Genomic DNA, 18,566 nt, shown 5'->3' on the forward strand with positions numbered 1-18,566 from the left:
TAAGCTATCACTTGAAAATCCATAACTTGCTGTTTAGTAATGGCCTGGTGAACTGTGTATGGCAACATTGTATGGGAAGTTTCCCTCATGTGGTTGCTATTAACCCAGGTTCCAAACCCCACAGTCCTGCCCAAACAGATATTGGCAAATAGGTCTGTCCTAAACAGAGGACTGTGTGCTTGCTTTAATTTGTGTTTAAGCAGTGAACAGAGTCATCAAGCAGGAAGGGAAGATGAAGTTCAAACAGGTGAAAAAACCATCAGGGAATATTTTTCCTGGTAGACTCTTTATCTCCTGGGTCAGCTGGAAATATGTTTCAAGAGGGGAACTGAAACTATAAAAAGGAGGGGCAAACACCCAAAGGCACCCCTCTCTGTCTCTGTCCCTGCCCTTTGCATTCACTGCACCTGAGGAAACAAAGGCAGCAGCTATTGGATACTCTAGGGCAGGTGTCCTGACCTAAAGAGTTTAGTCAGTGTAAGACTCCTGAACGCATGTGGTAAGAAAACTTTTTGCTTTGAAGCTAATGTAGTTTGTTAAGTTAGGCACTAGTAAGCATTTTACGTTTATTTTTCTTGTAACCATTTTTTACTTTTATGGCTCATTTCTTGTACTCACTTAAAAGCTATCTCTTTGTTGTTAATAAACTTTTTATATCTAATCCAATGTGCTCAGGTTGAAATGTCTGGGTAACTCCATTTATGGTAACAAGTTATATGCATATTATTCCCATAAAGGAATAATGGACTCAGTATAGTTGTACTGTCCAAGGGGGACGGGACTGCGCAGTATAGGACATATGTTTCTGGGGGGAAATCTGGGACGGGTACATGTGGGGGTCAACCTGCAGCATAACTAAGGCTGATAAGAGCCAAAGTGTGGCTGGCTGGCTGCAGCACACATACAGACATAGCTGGGAGTGATTTACATGCTGGTAACTGTGAGCAGTCCAGGTTGAGGCTACAGCAGCAAGGCATTGTAAAAGGCACCCCAGGTTACAGGGTAGGGGTGACATAGCTACTCATTAGCCTGGATTGTATCCTGCTATGTCACACCCTCCTACCAAATGCTGACACACCCCAGCAACCTTCCTCCCCTGCCCCACAGACACACACCACCGTCCACGAAGGAACAAACTGCTAAATTCCTCTCCCCCCTCCCAAGCTCACAGAACAAAATCCACACATAATCATGTGGGGAAAGGCAATAAAACACAAGAATATCCTTTCTGATACAGAAAATTTTTATTAAAGTTAATGTTTAAAATGAAATATACACGAGTTAAGAGGCAAGGTACTGTACATCTGGGGTCAGGCTTGGGTTATGGGGGGTTACAGGTATCGTTTGCAAGGATGAGAATATACATACATCTCGCATAACCTGCATAGACCCAGATTGGGGTGCAAGGGTTTTTAAAGTGTCAGTGGATAAGTGGGCTCGGGTACGCCACCCATGGAATGAATAAGGAGTCCAACTCAGTATCGGTGTAGCAGATAAGTACATGGGTGGGGCGCGTCCCTTGGTCCTTCAGGGAAGGAAGTGGGTTATTTCCCTGGTCAGCGGTCTCGGTTACTCAATGCGGTATTGACGGTGTCCTGTGATATGTTCCGTATAAATGTCTCTGGACCACCTGATGGTGTCGGACACCAGGAGCTGTCTCATGAGCCGGGTGTAGCGTCGACCAACTCCGCACGCTCTCAGAACCGGCTCGTTGTGGGGGTCCCACGAGCCCAGGGCTCCCACGATCAGGGCGTGTATCTGGACCTCGTAGCCCTGGGCTCTCAAGGTCTCGGCCAGCCAGGTGTACTTTGACGCCTTCCGTGCTCGGGCCTCGTGGAGGGCCGGTGACCGGTTTTCAAAAGGCACCGTGACGTCTACGATGAGGACCTTCTTCTTTTCTGCGTCCGTTCGATGATGTCAGGTCACAGTCTGCTGTCTGTCCCGGGGATGGCGGAGTCGAGGGTGATCTTCCCCAGGGACTGCAATTACACATGTACCAAGCCCTCCTGACCCAAAAGCACCAACCAGCCAGAAAAGACAGTAAACATCAGCAAAGCAGAAGTGAGACCACAACACACAGAGCAAAGTCTCTCCCCAGGGTGAGAAAAGCAGAGATTAACATACTGTAAAATCCCCTAACTTTGAGTAAAGTCGTATCTACACATCAACTAAGGAAAAAATTTAGAAAGGCTCGCACAATCTGAAGTTTATTTCTTCAGGGCTGAGCTCTTTAATAGAGTTATTATGCAAGCACTACTGAAAGGATCTTCCTCCCGGCCTCCAATTGTGTAGCTCAGCAGGCCTGCTCAGGTGAATTCCCATTGGTAAAACACTTTGGGATCCAGCTGGATAACAGGCTCATTAAACAGAAATTATATCATTGTCTTTGCAATCACAACAAAAAAAGATGACTGCAGAATTTAGTAATCTTTTGATTCTAAAGCAATCATCTTACGTATTTTCAAATAATGGCATTATACTACTAAAGATTGAGCAATCATCTCTGTATCATTTTACACAGTTAATTTATTATTCATTGTACTGGATGAGATGGCAGAACAGAAGGAAGTTGGAAAACAATACACTAGAAGCTGGGTGGTGATGACCCTACTGATTCTCTTCTCCAAGTAAAATGTAACTAGGCTTTAAACAAAGGAGCTAGACTTTAAGTTTTGCCATATGATCATTCAATTACTAAAATATTTTAACATGGGTATGAGGGTTGGAAGCTGCAGTTGATACAGGGTTTTTTATTATTATTAATGCCATACTATGTTTGCTGCTGCTACCAAAAACTTTGTTAAGCAGGTTGGTGATGGTGGGAGATTAGTCCCTGTTCCTAGCCTCAGTGAAGCTGACAAATACCAACCTCTGAGTCTTGTTATTAAGAAGAGAAAATGTTTTCTTTCAAAAAAATCTAAATTTGCTTCGACACCTTTCACCCTAAAAGACATTCTTCAGGGAGAGAAAGAAATTTCAGCTGGTAAGTTTTTCTGTTCTTCTTTAAGGCCTGAAATATTAAGGTTTTGCAGTAAACATAGACCTGGTGTTATATTTAATTAGTATTTGTAATATGATAATTATCTTCATTAGCCATGCAATTAATGAGAAATGAAAAAATAAATTATAAAAATAGTCAAACTTCTATTTAAAAAACTGCACAAATATGTTTACTAAATGGCTAAAATTCTGGAATAATTTTCAGGAATCCATTTTATTAACAAATCTTGATTATTTTTGTGTACTAATAAATAGCAAGTATAATTCAGCCGTGTGTATTTAAAAAGTATTATCATAAAAGATTCCTGGTAAATATGTTAGCATATGTTATTTATGAGTTATTTAAAGTTCCATTGTACTATATATACGTTTTCAAGGCACATCTCCATGAAGCGTCACTGTTGAATAGAAATAATGGGCTCCAATCCTGCAACTGATTCATGTGACTGACCTCTTGTACCAGCTAAATGGGGATCTGTTCAAGCACAAGGGTCTGCCCATGCAGATCTGATTGAAGAATTGGGCCATAGTAATTTGTTTTTATAATTTAGTCAAATATTTCAGTAGTGTAACTACCTCTAGATATGTATAATTCGAATAAATCTTAAGGAGACTCTGTCTTAAGTAGGAGGTTCAAAATTTAAACTATAGGTCCAGATCCACAAAAGTGGTGTGATGCTGAATGTCACAATGCCTAGCTTTTATAGGTGTTTAGAAAATCATTGGAACTACCTGGGATCCACATAGCCTGAGTTAGGTGCCTAAACTCCCTATACAATGAATGTCACAAGATAGGCACTTTAAGAATGCGATCCACTAGATGGGGAGCTGCCTAAGCTAGCCAGTAGGAAAGACTGACAAGAGCTGTGTGACTTAAGCTGTTATTAAGACAGATGGCTAATTCCGAGCTGCAGAGAAGTGTCTATCTCTATGTGTGTTCCACAACCGGGAACCCCTCTCCTAGCGTCAGGTGGCTTAGATGCCTAAGCTGTTTCTTGTAAGGGGCAGTTAGGTAATTACCTCACTCCACACAGAAAGAAGTGGTGCCCACCTGATAACTTTAGCCCTCTGGTTAGAACACTCATTTGGGATGGGGGAGATCCAGATTCAGTTCCTCCTGTTGCGGAGAGAAGATTTGAACAGAGACTCTCTCTTGTGTCAGGAGAGCTCTCTAACCGCTGAACCATGGGGCTCGCTCTCTCACTTTCTTCAGTTGAAGCTGTTCCACTGTGTACAAATAATTAAAGGGTCATTGGAGCATGGGGACTGGACCCTGGGTCTCCCCAGCCCAGATGGATTCCCTAACCAACAGGCTATGGAGTCATTCTTTCTCGCTCTGGCCCAATGACTCTTTAATGCAGTGAGTGCACTTGAAAGCAGAAAAATCCACTAAGGAAAAACATTTCTATTTCAAGACTACACAGAGACTTGACACACAAATAGGGTCAAATTCTTCTAGCCTTGCACCTATGAGAAATTCAGTAAGATTACTTGTGTAAGTAAAAGTTGCAAAAGATTTCTTGTAAAATCTAGTTTTAAAAAGATCAAACAAACAAACAAAACATCTTAGCAGTGTCCTTTCAATAGGGGTTACATCTCATGAGGACAATGTGCTTTAATTTGTAATTGAATTTCTACTTTTTGGATGACAAAGGTACTGGAAAATGTGACAAGCCACTTAGCATTATGAGAGAAAAATATTATACACTCAAAAGCTTTAAAATTCACTTTATGAAAAGTCTGTAACTTCCTTTGTTAATAAAAGACTTCAGTTGTGCTATATTGTCAGCCGGTATCTTCTAATTTTTTCCACAAGTAGAACAGAAATATATTGTGAATCACAAGGAAAATATTAACTAAAAATGCCTATTAAGTTAGAATAGAGTTCAAGCAAAAATGGATTCTTTAGTTCATACCAAGATCTGCGTACATGCAAAATTTCAAGAAAGTCAGATGACTTACTATGTGTTTTGCTACTTCTCCAGAAGAAATTATAAAAGTAGACAATGAAATCAATGGATGCTGCATCTTATCATGTGACAGGTGTATTAACCTTTTCTAACTGACTCCTTTTAGGTGATGGGGGCCAGGAAATTAAGCCAGGTATGCTACTAGTAGTCATGTGTGTCACACATGTATTACAGAAATGAAAAACAAATTCAGCTAAATTGCCACTATAAATATAACTAGAAACTCAGCACTTATTAAAATGATTTTTATATGGGACTCTTCAGCAATGAGGATTGTGTTTAAAAATAAAATAAAAATCAGAGGGCATAAACCACCCTTATACCAAACAGAGGCCCTATGTACCACCACAGCCACTCTTAATGTCAGGAGAATGGCGATGTGGTCTAGTATAGGGCATTACACTGGGTGTTAAGAGTTTAAATTCTGTTCCTGGATTTGCCATTGATGTACTATGTGATCTGGGACAAGTCACTTCATTTGTGCTTCAGTTTCTCCACTAATAAATTGGGGATAACGCTTACTCACCTGTGTAAAGAGCTCTGATATCTGTGGATGAAAGGATACTTTATAAGAATTCCAATAAGTATGATTTTTGTCTGAGACCCTTCTGCTGCTCTGAATTTCACCCCACAAGAATAAAGTTTGTGTTTGATATTTTCAGAGTGATACTCCCATTCTTTAGTTTAAGTTTGGTCCTGTAAAATTAGTAACAGTTTTGCGCTATGCCGGACTTGGTTTGAATCACTACTATAATTCTCAGCCATTAATGTCTGTGTATTTAGGTTTTATTCTGTTTCTAACCTAATGGACTTCTATTTTATTTTCTGTATATGGGCATGAGACTTTCCCCCCCCAAAATACAGCAAGTATCCTCTTTTCCTCAGGTGTTTCATCCTATCAGCTGTTGAATTATGAAGACAAATCAGATGTTTCACTCTATGGTAGACGAGGAAATCAGATAATGAGTGACGTTGGGGTCAACATTGCTGGATCAGATTCTATTGCAGTAAAAGCTTCATTTGGTATAGTGACCAAACATGAGGTTGAAGTACCAACATTACTTAAAGAACTTACTACTAGGTTAGTACTATAATTTTTATATACTTGGCCCAAGTGATTCGATGGTTAGATTATGTGAGATTACATTGAAATCCAGTGTGATTCGGGTTTTTTTGGTTAGGCTTTGAGAACTGTAAACCAACTAATAAGATTTGCTGTATGATCATTTAATAAGAACATAAGAATGGCCATACGGGTCAGACCAATGATCCATCCAGCCCAGTATTCTGTCTTCCGACGGTGGCCAGTGCCAGATGCTTCAGAGGGAATGAACAGAACAGGGTAATTATCGATTGATCCGTCCCCTGTCATCCAGTCCCAGCTACTGGCAGCCAGAGGTTTAGGGATTCCCAGAACATGGGGTTGTGTCCCTGAATATCTTGGTTAGATGAGCCTGTCCTCCATGAACGTACCTAATTCTTTTTTTGAATCCAGTTATACTTTTGGCCTTCACAACATTGAGTTTCACAGGTTGACTGTGTGTTGTGTGAAGAAGTACTTCCTTTTGTTTGTTTTAAACCTGCTGCCTATTAATTTCATTGGGTGACCCCTTGTTCTTGTGTTATGTGAAGGGGTAAATAACATTTCCCTATTCACTTTTTCCATAATGTTCATGATTTTATAGACCTCTATCATATTCCCCCACTTAGTTGTCTCTTTTCCAAGCTGAACAGTCCCAGTCTTTTTTAATCTCTCCTGCTATGAAAACTCTTTCATACCCCTAAGCATTTTTGTTGCTCTTCTCTATACCTTCTCAAATTCTATTTGATGGTGACCAGAACTGCATGTAGTACTGAAGGCATGGGCATACATTGGATTTATATAGTAGCATCATGATATTTTCTGTCTTGTCTATTCCTTTCCCAATGGTTCCTATCATTCTGTTAGCTTTTTTAACTGCTGCTGCACATTGGAAGGATGTGTTTAGAGAACTACCCACAATGACTCCAAAATCACTTTCTTGAGTGGTAACAGGTAATTTAGACCCAATCACTTTTATGTATCCATTGCTTTGCACTTATCAACACTGAATTTCATCTGCCATTTTGTTGTACAGTCACCCAGTTCAGTGAGATCCCTTTGTAATGTTTTGCAGTCAGCTTTGCACTTAACTATCTTGAGTAATTTTGTTATCATCTGCAAATTTTACTACCTCACTGTTCACCACCTTTTCCAGATCACTTATGAATATATTAAATAGATTTATAAGGCCAGAAGGGACCATTGGTGATCATGTACACTGACTTCCTGCATAATGCAGGCCAGAAGACTTGCATGAATTATATCCTGTTTGAACTAGAGCATATCTTTTTAGAAAAACATCCAATCTCAATTTCAAAGTTTCCAGTGATACAGAATTCACCATATCCCTTGGTAACTGGTTCTAATGGTTAATTACCCCCACTGTTTTTTTAAGTGCTTTATTTTGAGCCTGAATTTGTATCTCTTCGGCTTCCAGACATTGGATCTTGCTATGTCTTTGTCTGTTAGACTGAAGAGCCCTCTTGCAAATTTCTGTTCCCCCATGTAGGTACTTATAGTCTGTGAGCAAGTCATCCCATAAATTTCTCTTTGATAAACTAAATAAATTGAGTTCCTTGGGTCTATTACTATAAATCATGTTTTCCAGTCCTCTGATGGTTCTTGTGACTCTTCTCTTAACCCTCTCTAATTTTTCAACATCCTTCTTGAAGTGTAGACACAGAATGGGACACAGTATTCCAACAGTGGTTGCACAAGTGCCAAATACAGAGGTAATATAAACTCCCTACTCGTATTCAAGATTCACCTGTTTATTCTTCCATGGTTCACATTAGACCTTTTGGCCACAGTGTCACACTGCCGGGAGTTCATGTTCAGCTGATTATCCACCTTGACCCCCAAGTCTTTTTCAGAGTCATCGTTTCCCAGAATGAAGTCCCTGGTCCTGTAAGTATGGCCACACATTCTTTATTTGTAGATGTATGACTTTATGTTTGGTTGTATTTAAAGGCCTATTGTTTGCTTGCAACTAGCTTACCATGTGATACAGATCACTTTGTGTCAGTGACCTATCCTATTCAGTGTTTATCATTCCCCCAATCTCTTCAGCAAACATTTATCAGTAATGATTTTATGTTTTCTTCCAAGTCATTGATAAAAATGTTAAATAGCGTAGGACCAGGAACCTCACTAGAAACACACCTGCTTGATGATGATCCCCTGTTTACAATTACATGTTGAGACTTATCACTTAACCAGTTTTAATCCATTTAATGTGTGTTATTATGAATTTGATTTGTTCTAGTTTTCTAAACAAAATGTCCGTGGTACCAAGCAGAGGTGATGTGGGGGGAGGGCACGTGGAGTTATATGCCCCCCTGCCAGATTATTGCCAGGGTTTGGTGACCCTGCTTGGTCACATGGTGTGGCTGGGTCCCCTCCCTGCACAGCAGCTGCTGGAGCATGCAAGCTGGGAGCTGCTGCCATGATGGGAGAGGCAGCAGTAAACAGCTGGGAGCTGCAGGGAGGAGCTGCTGAGGGTAAGAGGAGAGGCATGCCTGGGGGGCCATGACTCAAGCTCTTTGGGGGGGTGAACCTTTAAATTGTGCCCTTTCCCCCCCCCCTACTTTCAGCAGGTACTAGTCGACCTGGTACCAAGTCAATTGCTTTACAGAAATCAAAGTATATTACATCAATGCTATTACCTTATCAACCAAACTTGTAATCTCAAAAAAGATATCCAGTTAATTTGACAAGATGTGTTTTCCATAAATCCTTGTTAATTGGCACTAATTATATTACTCTCCATTAATCCTTTATTAATCAAGTGCCATATCAGCTGTTCTTTTTAGTGCCCAGGTCAATCCATCTATAATAACCCAGGTCTTCCTGTTTACCTTTTTAAAATATTGGCACATTAGCGTTTTTCCAGTCCTTTGGAACTTCCTTATGTTCCAGGACTAATTGAAAATCAATTTTAATGGTCCCAATAGCTCTTCAGCCAACTCTTTTAAACTCTTGGATGCAAGCTAGCCAAGCCTGCTGATTTTAAAAATGTCTAACTTTATTAGCTGCTGTTTAATTTGTTAATTATCTGTGGATTTTTTTTCTCCTTTAATTTTAGAAAAATTAACTTTGATCACTGCCTAGTCCGACAATCAAGAGAAAGTAGGAAAGAGGTTCTGTGTGTGGTCATGGAAAGTATTAGAACAACACGGCAATGCTCATTATCTGTGCATGCTGGTATGCGTGGGGAAACAATGAGGGTAAATATAGACTTCTTTAACTAATAAAATGGATAGTAGGGACTTGTATTCTTATTGTAAGGACCTGTGACCAGATTTTAATTGCATTTACACTGGTGTAAATCCAGAGCGATTCCAATGTAAGTCAATGGAATTGTACTGATGTAAATTAAATTAAACTCTGACCCTCTCTCTGTTTTTCAGATCTAGAGAAAACTATGCCAGAATAGGATATTGGGGTAAAATCTTGGTTCCACTGATGTCAATAGCAAAACTTGTATTGACTTCATTGGGGCCAGGATTTCATCCCACTCTATTAATTTAATATTGGAATAGGCCATATACCATAATTATGCTATGTGTGTGATGCTCTCCATATTGCCATTTTTTTATTTTAATAAACTATAATTAAAAACATTACTAGGAGAACTTGGTTGTCAGACTTGTACACTTTTTCATATTTTAAAATGACCAGTCTTATGGGTAACAAGTACTGTTGTTTTGCTCACACAGGGCCTTATTTTTTTTTTTAAATACATGAAAAACTATTCATGTATATGAAGCTTTTGTGGTATTTTATATAGGGGAGCATCTTACATTGGTTTTTTTACATAAATATAAATGCAGATTCTACAATTAGAAAACTTGGTTGCAAGCCAGATTCTGCATGAGGCAGAAGGGGACAGATCACTTAAAAAGAATGGAGAAAGAAGGAATTAGCTAGTTCTAATTTAATTTCCCCAGTCATGCAATTTACCATTTATTAATAGCTAATGGAAGCCAATACAGTGTTATTTATAGTTATATAGGACTAGGGTGGTAAGATGGCCTTGTTTGCAGTGATTAGGTACAGTCTTGTTCTAGTGAAATCCCAGTCAGTTCTAGTGAAATTTGTCCCAGATTCCTTAGAACTGGCTTTGTAGCCATTCTGTAAGCTACCAGGGCATGGGCAGCCTACCTTGTGGATGGAGGAGGACCTTGCCAGGTGGTTGTGGTGGCAATTCAGGTGATAAGTGAAGATCCAGGGATCAGGCACCAGTCTAAGGATGAAGCTAGAGTCAGAATCAAGGGGCCAAACTGAAGCTGAGAACTGGAGTCAGAATCTTAAGACAAAGGATAAGCTGGAATTGTAGTCAGGGACATAGCAAAGAGTTGGAACTAGAAGTTAGAAACCAGAATGGAACAGGGAGACTGGGGATGAAGCAGGTATAGGCTGGAGCTGGAGCAAGAAGGGGCTGGGAAGCAGGGCAGGGCTTGGCGCCTGGACTGCAGCAGGTGAGAGCAGAGTAAGCACGGCTGTGGGTGTGATATGCATTGAGCAGCCACCATGTGGTGGCTGCAAGGTTCAAGTAGCAAACCGTTGGCTCCTCTGCCCAATCAGGCAGTGCAACTGTTTGGAAGGGGCTCATTGGGCCTATCTGAACTTGCTGGGTTGCCTAGCGACCAGGCTGGGAGCCAGCTGTGTCCCTGACACATCCATCATAATAACAGTAATAATAATACATGTGTCCTCTCCCTTCCCAGTCCCTGCTGTTGGGTTAATTGAGTCTGAATGTACTGCTTCTAAAAGATGCTAATTCCTCGTTTAAAAATGGACCAGCTACAGTGCTATAGATGAGAAGGTGCAATCTGGAATGAAATTATTAAATTAAAAGGCAAATTCCATAAGAAAACAGCTGGCAGACAGAAAGGTGGAAGATTAGTGCTTAGGATCAGCACAACTAAGTTTGAGAGCTGATTTTGATAGTGTTTGGATAGTGTGATATTTACAGTTACAGACGCTCCCCAGGTTACGCAAGACCCGATTTACGCAAATTCGCACTTACGGAAAAAGTTCCATAAGCCAGAAATAGGATTTTCAAGTTGCGGAATTTTTTTTTTAACGTATGGGTATACATTTCCGACTTATGCAAAATTCGAGTTACACAAGGCTTTCCGGAATGCAACGATTGGGTAAGTCGGGGGGTGTCTGTACTTCTTTAAATTTGATTTGAAGACATTTTGATGTCAGTCTTACCTACTCACTTTCAGTTGGCACCAACTGCACTCTTCTTCACTCCCATACAAAGAAAATCATTGCCTAGGTGAAAAATATGATCCAAATTTCCTCCTGATTCCAGAAAGGGAGAACAGGGAAAAGAAGGGGGTGAAAAGGAAAACAAGGTGAAAAAATAGAAAGCAAAACTAGAAAAAATACACAGAGAAGAAAAGAGATGAGAAGTGAAAAACAAAATGAACAAAGACATAGGTCAGGTTGAAGATACAGAAAACAGTTGAGATAAATCAAAAGTGGAATGGGATGTGGTGTGTATGTGTGTGTGTGTTGAATTAAGATTTTATATGCTTTATGGCATATAGTCCCAGACCATATAATATTTGAAGAATGGCAACACAAGATATTGGCTCTGTCATTGCTGTTTCATCCAAACATGAGGGAGGCCCACTCTGACTCCTCCAAAGAGGAGCTGCTATTGGGAGGACAGAAGCAGGCCTCTTAGATCCTTATCCAAAATCCAGTGAAGTCTATGGGACTCTTTCCATTAACTTCAGTGGGCTTTGGATTGGATTCTTAGCTTCCCCTCAAATAGAAACTGTGACTGACTTGTCAAAATAGGAGATATGATGATTGGACCTGGTTGCAGGAAGTCAGAAAGCAAAGGCTTGTTGGGAGTCTGGGTGACTGGAAGGATAAAGCTATGATATTGTTAGTCGTACACAGAGAGCAGGGATCTCAGAAAGTTTGGATAATTAGGTTTGCATATCATTAGGTTTGGATAATTAGGTTTGCATAATCCTGCAAGTCCTTTGAGTTATGCTTATCACTAATTTATGTATCGGATATACTGCCTAATTTTCTATGGCCAGTTGATACTTTCTCTCTCTATCAAACATTACTGAAGTGCAGAAAAGAAAGGATGACATTAGTATACTGATCAGAACTGGGAAAATTTCTTTGGAGGAGGAGTTTGATCTTCAACTTCAAAAGAGTCTTTCCATTGCTGAAATTTTCATACTATATTTTAAAGCTATTACTCTTAATTTTCATTTCTGTTCAAAACATTTTTTTGTAAATATTTTTTGCTTAATGAAATAAAATTTCCCTTTTTTAAATCATAGTTTCATATTATTGAGGACCAAAATCACAAGGGACGAGACAAAGCTATTGTTTTTCCAGCTCACACAACTATTGCATTTAGTGTATTTGAACTTTATATTCACTTGGATGGTAATTTTGGTAAGTAATTTTTTTGTGTTATTATTATAATTGCTAATATAGTAATTTGATTCTTTAAAACATTGTTCTTAAACTGAGACTTGACATGTGTCAGCTCCAATCCTATAAATATTTATGCACATACTTAACTTTATACATGTCAGTTGTCTGACCTCATCAGAGCCTTAGCTTTAATCCACAATTAGTTCTTGCTAGGATAAATATAAAAGGCATTAAAGGGTCTGATTTATCCTGGAAATGCTTTCACAGAATTAACTATATCAGATATTTAAATGTAAGTTTTTGAAAAATGAAATCACACTGTTAGCAATGAAACATTAAAAAATACATCTGCATATCAGTGTATGCCTTTGCTGGTTTGTAAGAAACTGAATATCTTAGGGCCATCTGATCCATTTCTCCATAAAAGAAGAATGTGGCATGGCAGGCCCCTCTAAAAAAGGCATGTCTGTGAAATTGATAAACAAAAATATTTCTCCTGCCTGGAGCTTCTATTTCAGTTTGCCCCAAACCAATGAAACACAGTCAGAGACTAGTCAGACACGGTCACCTCCAAATCTTTACAAAGTTTAAAAAAAACACGGTTACACAAAACAAAGTGGATTGACCTGCCTAATACTCTCCCAGTCTGTGGAAAGGATATGGTTTTATAAATTCCCCTCATTTCCCAGTGTGCTTTATCCCAGCCCAGGACTACAATTAGATGGGAACCTTCAGTCAGTCAAAGTATGGGGTAATAATAACCCATAATATAGTTTTAGGGCTTGATCCTGCACTCATTAAAGTTAATGGCAAAACTCCCATTGACTTCAGAAGTGCAGGATCAGGCTTTTAGTGACCATATAATTTAGATTGTATTTAAAAAATATAACCAAAAAGATAAGAATTACCTCATGGAATATTATCTATCTCCATATATGCATGTAACACTACTCACTTGTTAGAGGTTCTGATTGGGGCCCCAGATGCTTTGCAACACATTGGAGATACATTCTATGACAAAGGCACTCTGAAGTTTGAAGCATAGTGACACATTTACATTTCTGTGACAACCTTATGTGCATTAAAAAAACCAAAGTAGTTATTGAATTAACTATGAAAAAAGATAATACAAGCAGTACAGAATCCCTCTGATATTCATTTTAATATTAAATTAAACACATAAATCCTAATTTTGGAATTATTTTCCATTTTACTTTGTCATTGCACAGTGGGGATAGGTGCACTAATTAGATGTTTTTACTAAAATGACCAATGAAATAGCAAAATTGATATTTAAATTTTTATCATTAAGGTGCAGAGGTAATCCCCAATACAGATGAATGAGAGCTGTTAGTATATCTCTTTAAAGTTCTTTGTAAATTTATTAAGACAATATGGCATCAGTTTACTTCAAAGCCTTTTCTTTACAACCTTAGAGGCTAAAAAAATTAAGAATTTTATTTTTGTTTAATTTAAAAGTTTTACAGCTGATTATGTGGTGAATCACAGAAAACCATTCACAATTGCAGATTTTCCATTTTTGGTTTCAAATGGGTGTGTGACTCTGCTTTTACTCCAAACGTGAGGCAGTCTGTTAATGGAATGCTGACTGCCTTAGACATTTAACCTAGCCAGGAAACCATAAGGAAATGCCTAATGTGAAGGTCACTATAAACCATCTAAATTAATAAATGAAGTAGTTACTACTTTATCTCATCTTGTTCTCTCTCTGTTTCATCTCATTTTTTGTGCTAACACTGTGTACATGTTGTTTTACACCATCTTTCCTAGGAATTAAAGACCAGTAGAATGACTAATAGGAAAGCTGTATTTAATTTTAAGCATTCTCTTAGCTTTATAATACTGTACATGTTATATAACAGAAAACATTTTGTACTAAGCTGTGTTTCGAAATTGTATAGCTTTTGAATTTCATCGTTCCGAAGGTTCTACTTTTTCCTTTAATACAGAGTTCTGTGTCACTCCAGTTTCAAAAGGAGGATTTGAAAAAGAGCAATCTGGATCATTTTCATTGAACAAATTAAGGAGGAATCTGTTCCACCGAAGTATGATGTTTGATATTTATGTCCAAATACACTAATCAAATGGATTAAGTGCATGTTTTTTTTCTTTGACTTAGTAGGAAAGGTCAGAAATTCAAAAGCATCTAATCAAGATAGAATTACACTTTAAAATTTGCACCAAGATAATAGCTATTTTGGCTATGATCAGATCTATTCAAAATAATTGTAAAGATTTTAAGATATTAATGGAGAGAGTCTGGTTTTAAATAATTATATTTTTAATTAATATGAATATATTATTTTGTTTATCATGAAAACTTCTAATTGTTTTCTTAAAATAAATTATATTGGTGATCATAAATACTAATTGTACAACTACAATATCTTAGTATGTAAATTTGTTCTATATTTTTACAATTTAGAAAGTATTGCATAGTCGATATCAAAGGATGATACATAAAGTTAAGATAAAGTTGAGGTTGTAAATGTTATATATTTATTAATTTAAAATACTAGAAAATCCTCAGTAGGGCGTAATCTTCAATTGACAGGGAATTGGCCTGTATCTACATATAGATTTTCTTTCTTATCTTCAAATAACATGAAAACATTTTAACCATGTTGTATGTTGGGTACAATTAAATACTGGATATTTACCATCCCTGGTAGTAAAATTTACTGTAGTATGAGCCTGATCCTGGACCACTGAGGTCAAGTGGAATTTTGCTACTTACTTCAGTGAATGAAGGATAAGGCTCCATTTTCAGTATTTCTTATTCTAAGAATGGGAAAAACCACAAATACAAGAATAAAGATAAATGTTGTGGTGCAGTAAACATCTGCTTCTAATGGTGCCCTTTGTGTAGGAGCCTTTACTCCACTTTTACCCCTCCCCCTCTGGCAGGGCTGCTGTCAGGGTCGGCTCTGGCTTTTTTGCCGCCCCAGGCAAAAAAGCCTCCGGCCGCCCCCCCCCCTGCGCCGGGGGGGAGGGCGGCGAGCCCCGGCGGGGGCTCCGCTCTCCCCCCGGCGGCCGGGGGGAGGGCAACCGGAGCCCTGGGAGGAGGGCGGCGATCCCCGGCGGGGGCTCCGCTCTCACCCCGGCGGCCGGGGGGAGGGCAACCGGAGCCCTGGGAGGAGGGCGGCGAGCCCCGGCGGGGGCTCCGCTCTCACCCCGGCAGCCGGGGGAAGGGCGCCGGTGGGGGAGGGCGGCCGGAGCCCTGGGAGGAGGGCGGCGAGCCCCGGCGGGGGCTCCACTCTCCCCCCGGCGGCCGGAGCGCGTGCCGCCCCCCTCCAGGTGCCGCCCCAAGCACAAGCTTGGTGGGCTGGTGCCTGGAGCCGGCCCTGGCCGCTGTACGCCCCCTCCCCCCGCCCTGTTCTCTGGCAGGGCTGCTGTACAGATCCCAGGCAGGAGGACTCAGGAGAAGTAGGTAAATGGAAGGGCTGGGGGTCAGGCTGCGGGTAGTACAGCAGTCATGCCGGAGGAGCTGCCGGCGTGGAGCTGCCCGGCAGCCCCGCGTTATTCTGCTGCTTTCACCGCTGTGGTTCTGGAAAGCCCTGATCTCCTGGGAACCGCAGCTGCGAAAGGAGCAGAACGTAGGGCTGCTGGGCGACCCCACGTCAGCAGCTCATCTGGTGCGGCTGTACCGCTCCCAGTCCGGCTCCCAGCCCTTCCACACAGCTGTGTCTCCTGAGTCCTCCTGCCTGGGGTCTGTACAGCAGAAGTCTCCAGTGCAGCGGGAGGAGGACAGAGCTCCCCGCTGCACCACCACCCCAGTAATGTGGGATGGATGTGGATCATGGGGAAGGGATGGGGAGAGCGCGGGGGCCCCGGGCTGGAGGCAGGGTGGGGAGGGGAGTAGTAGTCATGTGGGGAGGTCACCTGCCCCCCTGCTTTGTGTCCCTCCCATGAGTGCAGCGTACTGGCAAGAAATGATTTCTACTTGCACCACTGCCCCTCCCTGATCTTGGGGGCTGCTGGAGGCCAAACCAACCTGTACTGCAAGTTTAAGTAGCCTCAGTGCTGCTCTAACCTGCACCAGTGGATAACAGTCTCCAAGGAATCACTCTGCTGGTCAAGTTGTTTGGAGTGCTTCATACTCTTGGCCTGGAACATCGCCTCTGCATAGGGAGCCAGGAATAGCTGCTGTAGGGGATGGCTGTGCCCGCCTTATAACAACACAGGATTTACCTATTCTAGGGAAGTCCTTTCCTGCTGTCTTAAGACAGCTTTCAGTCCCGTTTGCCCCACATTGGTGCAAAGGGGATTTAAGAGAGGCTGAAGATCTGGCTCACGGTATGAAAGTCAGGAAATTAGCATGTTAAACTCATATTTCAAAAAGTATAAACATCAGTCTGGAAATACTAAGTTCAGATTTCAGTACTCTAACTTTGTGTTTTTTCATTGCTTATACACTGCTTATTGATGTAACAACTCCATTAGTTATAAAATGGAGAGTCCCATGTTGGGTATATGTATTAAAAGAGTATAGGCCAATACTTTCAACCTTTGGTGCCTAAAATTAGGTTCTTATTTATACATCTAAATAAAAATGGCTTGATTTCCAAAGGTGCTGGGTACCTGCAGCTCCCATTCATAATGGAAATTACTTCACTTCTTTTTAGATACTGATGACAAATTTAGATTTGAGAATGTGGTAATAGTCTTTTTTTGTTGTACTATAATATCTGCATTCACCTTTCTGGCCTGTATCAGGTACAAGAGTTATCTCAAACCTGTCTTGTTAGGGTGTTTAGAGTATTCAAGATCTGAGGCATGTATGCTCATGTTGGAAGTGGAAGAAAATGATCCCTGGTCTGTTGGAGTGTGCTGACTGACCACTATTGGGAGGATAGAGTGATTTCAGTCCTATTCCTAAAGAGATTCTAAATCCTGCAGATGTACACAAACACTTTTTTTGCATGCTGGAATATTTATAAAAATACAAAGGCTACTGGGGTCTGATGGGAGGTCTCTGCTCCTGGAGAGTTTATCAGTGAGCCTGCATATCATTGTAAATAGTGTCCTGAATTCCATAAACAGCTCAGAAATATACCCACCAAATTTTCCAAAACTAATTAGGTGCTGGCCCTCCTGGAGGACACCAGAATTAAACTATGTTTGGAATTTATGATGTCCATTTCTTTTTCCTGCCCTCCTCTCCCGTCCCACCCCCCAAAAAAGTGAGAGAAACATTTCAAATGTGAATTATCACCAACTTTTCAAATGCTCAAAATGTTCATGAGATGTAGGGTTGTTATTTCACCAGTGACAACATTGTCCTCTGGCAGACGATATCTGTAAGAAATTTCTGCCTCCCCTTTGAAGTAAAAGTGTCAAAATTAGGGTTTCAATGGAAAACCTAGTTACAACCATAAAATGGTGTCTCTAATATGGCTTCATAATTCAGTACTTATTTCCATCAGTGGATTAATAGTATGATGTGTCCTGGTGTGTTCATAGTGTGATGACAAATCATTGCTATTTTGTGTGCATTCTTTTTCAGATAAAAGGGTAATGGATATCATTGCTAATTCAGATGCTTACTTGGAGGACCTTTTTACAGACTATTATGAAAAAGCTGCAAGCATGACTGATATCTCTACAAGCTATCTCAGAGAAGGGTCTCATATCCGGGTTAATTTACTTAATAACAACATCCCAAAAGGTCCTTGTGCCCTTTGTGGAATGGGAAATTCTAAAAGAGAGACAGTTTATGGATGCCTAGAGTGTTCTTTTAATGGACAAAAGTATGTACGACTGCATGCTGTGCCTTGCTTTGATGTCTGGCACAAGAGAGTGAGATAAATGATCTATGAATGTGACTATTGTTATAGACTTCAGTGTAACTGTGCCACAACATTTCCAAAATTGTTGAATATTGAGTTAAGTTCAACAGACATTAAAAGTGCAAAATATTTGGTTATGCTATTTCCTTTTTTATTGTAAAGTGATTCTTTTATTTTACAATAAAGATAATTATATTACCTAGTTCAGAAATACCCCATATACATTTTCTTCAAAAAAATTGCTACTTTTCTTCTTTGGGGCACTTTCTCATTTTATCATTC

General features: G+C 40.1%; 1 protein-coding gene across 2 annotated transcripts; it reads left to right on the top strand.

Moving 5' to 3' along the window:
• Positions 1-2,772: 2,772 nt before the first annotated feature.
• PJVK (pejvakin) lies at positions 2,773-18,303 on the top strand. Of its 2 annotated transcripts, XM_065413830.1 has the most exons (7): positions 2,773-2,983; positions 5,077-5,103; positions 5,856-6,051; positions 9,137-9,278; positions 12,375-12,492; positions 14,445-14,540; positions 18,002-18,303. In XM_065413830.1, exons 1-7 carry the CDS (start codon positions 2,773-2,775, stop codon positions 18,301-18,303), a joined length of 1,092 nt encoding a protein of 363 aa, XP_065269902.1. The 2 variants fall into 2 exon arrangements, with proteins under 2 accessions (XP_065269902.1, XP_065269903.1); XM_065413831.1 differs by lacking the exon at positions 5,077-5,103.
• The last annotated feature ends 263 nt before the right edge of the window (positions 18,304-18,566 follow it).

The sequence above is a fragment of the Emys orbicularis genome, chromosome 11 (assembly GCF_028017835.1).
Source record: "Emys orbicularis isolate rEmyOrb1 chromosome 11, rEmyOrb1.hap1, whole genome shotgun sequence".
NCBI classification, from domain to species: Eukaryota; Metazoa; Chordata; order Testudines; family Emydidae; genus Emys; species Emys orbicularis.